We start from the raw sequence: 8733 nt of genomic DNA on the forward strand, positions 1-8733 counted from the left end.
ACGCGTGAATGAAGAATACCCTGAAACATGTTGAGCTTTCGCTAAATTCAACCGGTGTGAAAAGGTCTGCATGTTTTATGCGATTTTGATTTAAAATGTTTTATTATTATTATTAGCAAAGTATGAAATTGGGCGGGAAACCCTATAATATTTCATAGTGAATGAAAAAGTTCATTTCTGCTTTAAAATTCATAGTGAACTGGAGTTAAAAGTATATTTGCCTGGACAAGTGCAACAAAAGCTTAGAATGCCAACAGACTTTTGACCGAGTTACTAGTGTCTCAAAAAAAGATACATGCCTTCACAAATATTAATTTGAAAAAAAAAAAATCGTTTCAATAATAACGTTTAAACAAATTGAAAGCTTATTTCAAGAATCAGTCAATTCGAGAGAAATTGAACAATGCGACATTAAAACAGGTTGTTTTTCTTGACGAATTCGGCCGAGAAAACCTATTATTTTAATTACTTGACCGTAATAACTTGGTGAGAAATTTTTCCTGTTTGGCGGGTGGCAATGTATCCAAATGAGAAAAAAATCTCACTAATTTATCTTAATTGATAATAAAATAGTATTCCTGACTAAAGTGTAAACTTAACCAGTATTCGTTTGTATGTTTTTTTCAGCCTACACTGAATTCATTGTGATCTCTTCTTGGACCTGATCTTCAAGAACGAACCATCGAGGTGGGTGTGGTGAGGTTTAATTAATGATTCTATCAGGACCTGGGAAGGGGCAAGATGTGCTCCGCCTCCCCCCCCCCCCCCTCCAAAAAAAATACTACAGCTCCGCAACGCTTCGCCCTATCGGAATGCATTTTGGTGACCTTTCTTAAATTTTATTGGCAGGCGAAATAAAAACAAAATCGATTCGATGGGTTGCCATGACAACCGGTTTTATAAACTAGGCTTCTCATAAATGTTAGCCCTCATACGCCACTGTTATATAACAAAGAAAACATTCTTCGAACAATGATTCCTCCAATCTCATGTTTTTGGGGTTTCTTCCCTTCAAATCTGACGGCGGATTGTCATGAATTTTAGACTAGTTCTCTTGTTATCAAACCTCAATATTTTTCACTACTCTTCCCTTTTTTAAAAACTATTTTATCGAAAAAAAAATCTCACCTGATTTGGTTTAGTTTCATGCTTTGTTTACGTACAGAATGAAGATCTGCGTGGCAACCGTTCTTTCAATCGCCCTCCTTCTGGGTAACTCCGTCAACCTCCGAGCTTCCGTTACTGGGCCGGTTCCCTCGGACGGTGATGGTCCTGCGTCTCAGGCGTGTCCGATGTGCTGCCAGGGGTCGGCTGCAATTCCCGGAATACCAGGTTTGCCTGGGTCCCTAGGTCAGCCAGGGTCAAAGGGCGAGCCAGGTCAAAAGGGTGATATTGGATCGATTGGACCTATGGGTGAGCGTGGAGCAGCTGGGCCTCAAGGGGACGAAGGCATAGGCCAGCCCGGAAAAATTGGTCCAAGAGGAGTCCCAGGTGTTGTAGGGCCAACGGGGGAAACTGGTGTCAAAGGTCAAAAGGGTGAGCCAGGGGAGGCACCAGACGACTCCAACCAGCGGGTAGCATTCACCGTGGTGAGGACGAGCAGCTCGGATACCTCTACGAGTCACGACACCCGTTTGCCCTTCCAGGCGACCGAGACGCTTCTGCCGGGTACCAGCTTCGATCTCGAGACCGGCACGTTCACGTGTGGTGTGCCGGGCACCTACGTGTTCATGTTTTCTGTGTGCAAATATTCTCCCAGCAGCGCCCTGTACGTTTATCTCCGGAAGAACGGCGACGCGGTTGTCTCTGGCCGTAGCAGTGATTCAAGTCACAATGAGCAGGTGTCTGGGAGCGCGGTGGTGGTTCTGCAGCGTGGAGATACGATGTATCTCACAATGCACGGTAGGGCGGTTGGTGGTTCCTGGACCTCATTCAGTGGCTTCCTCCTTTACCCCGAATAAACACAACAATCACAACATACAAAGATACACGAGCATTGTGTTGCTGATTTTTTTAATCGCTTTTTATTGTTGCCGAAACATTAACTTATGAATTAAAACAAATAATGTTCAATGACAATGTCACAAAAATTAAGATATTATTATTATTGGTTTTACATTGCGCATGCGCCGATCTGTATACAACAATGGATTTGCATTTTTTGTTGTTGACTTTTTGCAAAACAAAATATTTAGCTTTATGCATGAGTACTGAGATATAGTGAAAAGTATGCGTTAAGTTTTTTGACGATTTTTTTGGGTACCCATTGTAGGCCTATCGAGAAGTATTTTGATAGAATATTTTTTCAAAGCAGGCTGGGTCATCATTTTTTTGAGAAACAAAAGGTTTGCAATAAAGCAGTGCCACCATGTATCCAGAAATGTTAACAACTAAAAAAAAATTGTGTTTATGGTGTTATCTCGACCAACCTGGATTTTTTAGGCCATGTTTCTGACCGCCATTTTTTTTATTGCCACATTTGGTCAACATATGAAATAACGTGTTTTTTTCCCGAAAATAAATGCAACTTGTTTGTAGTATTGGGTATTTAAAACAGATTAATTAAACACAATAACTGTATCCTAATTAAAGCAAACAAAGTATAAAAGACATACAGACAAACAAACAAAATATTTTGCTACCTACCTGGATAATTTTAGGGCGTTTACTGTAACTTGTTATTTTCTTCGCCATATGTTCCCTGTATGCCCAGCACAGATGATGTCAATTAAATCAATCCCATGCATGTATCAATTTTATTTCATGTCACGAAAAAAGTCTCGAGTGATTGAATCTGATTTACTTTTAGACTTAAAGCTTGGCATTTGGATTAAAAATTGTTTGAAATATTCTAATGCTATTCACAGCAATTAGAATACACTGGTTTTTATGAAATGATTGCATTATTTTAAACGTTACAATATGTGAGAATTATGTAAAAGTAACAATTGACTTGCTATGAAAACAGTATGCATAAAACCTCATTCTGAGGATTACCAAAAGCACCACCATTGTTGATAAATACTCTCTTTTTTCGCTTGGCTTCGTTATGAAAAAAAAAAATGATTTTAATTACTTTCAGTTGAAACAGAAACGTGCCCACAGTAATGAAAAATGTGGAGTTGGGTGTTGTTTTTAAAGCCTGTAAAAGTGCGACAAGTGTTTTTTGATTAAAAGACTCCAAATTATTTGAAGACTTTTATTGTTCTTGATCAGTATTACTTGATTGCATTCAAGAAACTCACTTTGAAAACATCAGTGAAAGTGTGAGCCCGCTAGATGGTAAAGAAACAATCTTAACGAAATCAATCAAAACAAAGCACAAATTCCATTCAAGTGAGGAGGGTCTTTCAACTGGTTGGAACTGTCCTTTGTCACTTGATCAATTCAAGTGAATTTCTTTGTATTGACTTTTATTTGGATGCCATATTTGGCATCCCTGCTGACAGCATATCCTTGGATAATGTCTCCAGCCGGCACATGTACATGTAAGCTGAACAAGTACGCTTCCTGGGAATAGGTAGACTCCTGCAAGAAATCAAAGAAAAGGTTATAATGAACCCTTCCTGCATGTCAATCAACAGTGCACATTGGCCAATCAGATCACCACTTTTGATCAGGTGACCACAGTAGCTCAGTCAGACTGGGTCACAAGCACTGTTAGATCTATTGCTCACCCCGCCCCCATTTTTTGCATCAGTGGTTAACAACCCCCCCCCCCCCCCCAGTATTCTGTAAAGAGTGCCCTTTTTACACAAGTAGCTTTAAGTTTTTACACAAGTGTCCTTAGTTTTGTTTAAAAAGTTTCTTGTTTCGCCAGCGGCTTTTAAATTTTTTTTGGTATTACGTGTAAACGTCAGCAATTGTGCCGCCATGAAAAGCGCCACCCATTGACCTACCGCCGTTTGCGAGTTAACCACGCCCCTTAGACAACTCTATAAGCCTTTTCGCTGATACCGCCATCTTTGAATTTTTTTTTTTCGGGGGGGGGGGGAGGGCATTACAATGAAAATACGTCTCATCATGCAACTGTAGCTGAGAATGATGGCATGACTTTTCAATGTAATGCCCCCCCCCATTTCAAAGATGGCGGTATCCGCGAAATGGCTCATGGAATTTTGTACGTTAACTTTTGTTTGTCTCAGATTTTGGCGTTCTGCGTCCATTTGTATATCATGTTTAGACAATATTTTACAAGCTGCGTTGACGCAATTCCACGAGGGTGATAGGTTAATTGTGCGATAGTGGCCATTATCGCCGGTTTGTACTTACATGACAATGAGCTGAGCCTCCTGGGAATGTTGGCGAAGCAATTCACGGATCTGCATCTGTCTGTTGGTCTGAAAGAAAGAAAAAGATTTCAGGCGAAAAAATGTCGTGATTTATTGATGTTTACTAAAGTCGAGTTCCATGCACTTGGCAAATCAAATGAACTGAGAGTTGAACGAAAAATGGATTGAAAGTGATCAATCTCATTATTGAAAATCAGCCTCCAGAATGTCAAAGGTTGGACACAATTAATAGATGTTGCAAGACTGGACTTAAGATCACAAAAACCAGGGACTTAGCGTAAAGTGGACACTGGGAAAGGTTTAAGTGTATTGTCTCTATGCATGGACAAAAGAGGGCGCTTTATAGTCAAACAAGCAGAAACCGGAATGAGGGACACTTCACTGGTTCACTCATGCTGGTTATCGTGTATTTGGTACCAGCATTTATAAGCCACGATGGCGCCCAAATGGCCCTCGTTGATAGTTTTCTCTGTGGAGGGGGCGGGGGTGCTTGAGCGCAAGAAGGAGATTCTACCTTCTTGTTGAGCGTAGTGACTACTTTCTTGCTGATCTTCCAAGGAAACTTCTCCGTGGTCTCGCCTGCTTCCTCATCCAGCATCCAGGGTTTGGACAGCTCCTTGAACCGTCTCAGGCTCTACTCCTTGGGCTTCTTGTTCAGGTCCGGGATGACCTCCACGTCCGAGCAGTTGATGCGGAACTTGCTGAGCATGTTGGCCATGTTCATCTTCTCCCTGTCCATTTGCTCCTTCTTGCTCGTGGTGGCAAAGACGCGCAGCTTGCATTTCTCCCAGTTGGATTTCATGGAGATGAGGTGATCGATGAGTAGGATCAAGCCTGGGGGTGGTGGGAGGTGGGGGCAGAGGTTGGGGGGGGGGTTCACAAACAAAAATTATACAGAGCATTGTATAAAGCATGTGTTTCCTTAGACATGCAGCCATCCAGAATAACCTGAGAGATCTCTGAAAGGCTCCATGAAATGAATTGGACACTGAAACATACAATAAAATAATCAGGCCAACCAAGAACCAAAAGTGTGGTGTTTTCTACTACATACAAAAAACAACTGTGTGGTAGGGTAGGTAAAATCTGTTTTGGGGGTTTGACATTTCAATAGCCTAAAAATATAGGGTGGGATGATAATCATTAAAATTTACTTTTTTTCTCTACTTTAATTTGCACGCATTAATTAACATGTGAATCATTCTGCCGTCTACTGACCAACTTACACAAAAATAAATATAAAGTTTATAGTTATCACTGTGGGGGGGGGGGGGGGGTGCTTGATCCCAAGGAGGAGATTCTACCTTCTCTTTGAGCATGGTGACTTCTTCCTTGCTGATCTTCCAAGGAAACTTCTCCGTGGTCTCCAGGCTGCTTCCTCATCCAGCATCCAGGGTTTGGAGAGCTCCTTGATGATTGTGTTGGTCTTGATCTTACCCAACCAACAGCACAGAACTCCATCGTGGGCAAAATCTTGTCCTTGTACCAGCCTTCAGAAAAAGAAAAAAACAGTCAATTGTTATTTAATGATCATTAACTTGGTTATCGTTAAGATCGGAGTAAACCTGAAGTTAAGACAACCTAGATATACCTCACGGTATACCAAACGTTAAATCTGACACCTTGGCAGCAAGGAGATTTCCACCTTTCTATGAATATGCCTTTGAATGAGCATGACGACTATTTATAAAAGATATAGACATATATCATACTCGGCAATAGGGATAGTCAGTGGAAAGAACGTGGGACAGGTGTGTACAAAGTTACGTGCAAGACTCAGACTTGTTTTAAGCGAATTACTGAGAAGACGACCATAATTATTGGTAATGAGGATACTTTTATTATGGAGTAGATTAACCATCTTGGTTAGGGGGATTTTTTTTCAGAGGGGAATTATGGAGGAGACTAACCATCTTGGCTAGGGGATATTTTTCTTAGAAGGGAACTATGGAGGAGACTAAACCATGCTTGGCTCGGAGGGTGCTTTTTTTGAAGGAAATTATGGAGGAGACTACCATATTGGCTTGGAGGATATTTTTTTTAGGAGGGAATTACTAAAGGGACTAAACATCTTGCCTAGGAGGATATTTTTTAGAAGGGAATAATGGAATAGACTAACCATCGTGGCTAGGAGGATATTTTTTTAGAAGGGAATTACAGAGGAGACTAACCATCTTGGCTAGGAGAATTTTTTTTAGAAGGGAATTATGGAGGAGAGGCACCATCATGGTTAGGAAGATATTTGTTTTAGAAGGGATTTATTGAGAAGACTAACCATCCCGGCTAAAGGACATTTTTAGAAGGAATTTATGGAAGAAACTAACAATCTAGGCTAGAAGGACATTTTTTTAAGAAGGGAATTATGGAGGAGACGAACCATCATGGTTAGGAAGATATTTGTTTTAGAAAGGATTAATGGCTAGGAGGATATTTTTAGAAGGAAATTATGGAGAAAGCTACAACCATCTTGGCTAGGGGAATATGTTTTTAAAGGAATTAATGAGGATATTAACCATCTTGGCTAGGAGGCTATATTGTTGTTTTTTCTTTTTTTGTGAAATTGTTTTATAGAAGAATATTTCATCAAGTATTAAATATCGTGACAAAGGACGAATTAGTTATAATGCAGGCTAGGGGGCTTACTTTGTTAATGAGGAAAAAGGATTTTGATATCTGAAGGAAGGAGGTTAATGGAAACATTTTCCAGATCCCAAACCATACCTGACATCGCACCCCCCTCCCCCAGCCAAAGCTAGATCCACCCCTGTTTAGGATTTCACGCTAGTTTCTGCTATAGTGAGTAGGTTTGCGTAATTGTGAAGTAAGTGCCCTTAGATTAGCCACTCATTATTTTCATGGGAATCGCCAACACTACAACAGACATTTTTGCATGACACTTAGAAATTACAGCTTTTGCAAAAGTGTAAACAATCAGTTACAGGGGATAACTTCTGTGCTTACAGGGATAGCGCAGGATTTCGGTGCTAGTGTGCTAGATCATCAGCACAGAATTGTGTGCTTAAACCATGAAATTGAGTCTATTGAGTTAGTAGTGGCTTTGTGTACTTACATGACAATGAGCTGAGCCTCCTGGGAATGTTGGAGAAGCAATTCACGGATCCGCATCTGTCCGTTGGTCTAAAAGAAAAAGAAAGATTTCAGGCGAAAAAATGGAGTGATTTATTGATGTTTAATAAAGTCGAGTTCCATGCACTTGGCAAATCAAATGAACTGAGAGTTGTACGGAAAAATGGATTGAAAGTGATCAATCTCATTATTGAAAATCACCCACCAGAATGGTTGGACACAATTAACAAATGTTGCAAGACTGGACTTATCACACAAACCAGGGACTAAGCGTAAAGTGGATACTGGGAAAGCTTTAAGTGTATTGTCTCCATGCATGGACAAAAGAGGGCGCTTTATAGTCAAACTAGCAGAAGCCGGAATGAGGGACACTTCACTGGTTCACTCATGCTGGTTATCGTGTATTTGGAACCAGCATTTATAAGCCATGATGGCGCCCAAACGGCCCTCGTTTATAGTTTTCTCTGTGGAGGGGGGGGGGTGCTTGAGTGCAAGAAGGAGATTCTACCTTCTCGTTGAGTGTAGTGACTTCCTCCTTGCTGATCTTCCAAGGAAACTTCTCCGTGGTCTCCCCTGCTTCCTCATCCAGCATCCAGGGTTTGGACAGCTCCTTGAACCGTCTCAGGCTCTACTCCTTGGGCTTCTTGTTCAGGTCCGGGATGACCTCCACGTCCGAGCAGTTGATGCGGAACTTGCTGAGCATGTTGGCCATGTTCATTTTCTCCCTGTCCGTTTGCTCCTTCTTGCCCGTGGTGGCAAAGACGCGCAGCTTGCATTTCTCCCAGTTGGATTTCAAGGAGATGAGGTTGGGATGAGTAGGGTCAAGCCTGGGGGTGGGGGGGGGGGGGGTGGTGGTGGGAGGTGGGGGCTGAGGGGGGGGGGGGTTCACAAACAAAAATTATACAGAGCATAATTTCCCTTTGACATAAAGCATGTGTTTCCTTCGACATGCAGCCATCCAGAATAACCTGAGAGATCTCTGAAAGGCTCCCTGAAATGAATAGGACACTGAAACAAAATAATAAAGCCAACCAAGAACAAAACGTGTGGTGTTTTCTATTACATATAAAAAAAAAAAAACTGTATGGTAGGGTAGGTAAAAATCTGTTTTTGGGGTTTGACATTTCTATAGCCTAAAAATATAGGGTAGGATGATAGTCATTGAACTTTTTTTCTCTATTTTGCATGCATTAGTTAACATGTGAATCATTCTGCACTACTGACCAACTACCTGATTCTACCTTCTCTTTGAGCATGATGACTTCTTCCTTGCTGATCTTCCAAGGAATCTTCTCCGTGGTCTCCAGGCTGCTTCCTCATCCAGCATCCAGGGTTTGGAGAGCTCCTTGATGAT

At 41.3% G+C, this 8733-nt stretch overlaps 1 protein-coding gene across 1 annotated transcript; it reads left to right on the forward strand.

The window, feature by feature from the left end:
- Nucleotides 1-1199: 1199 nt before the first annotated feature.
- On the forward strand, nt 1200-2123 carry LOC119733966 (complement C1q subcomponent subunit C-like; the record flags this gene model as incomplete). Its single annotated transcript, XM_038207344.1, has 1 exon — nt 1200-2123. A coding segment is annotated over one exon (762 nt), but the record flags the coding sequence as incomplete, so codon positions are not given.
- Between the last annotated feature and the right edge of the window lie 6610 nt (nt 2124-8733).

This window comes from Patiria miniata, unplaced genomic scaffold, assembly GCF_015706575.1.
Source record: "Patiria miniata isolate m_02_andy unplaced genomic scaffold, ASM1570657v1 HiC_scaffold_10, whole genome shotgun sequence".
Classification (NCBI taxonomy): Eukaryota; Metazoa; Echinodermata; class Asteroidea; order Valvatida; family Asterinidae; genus Patiria; species Patiria miniata.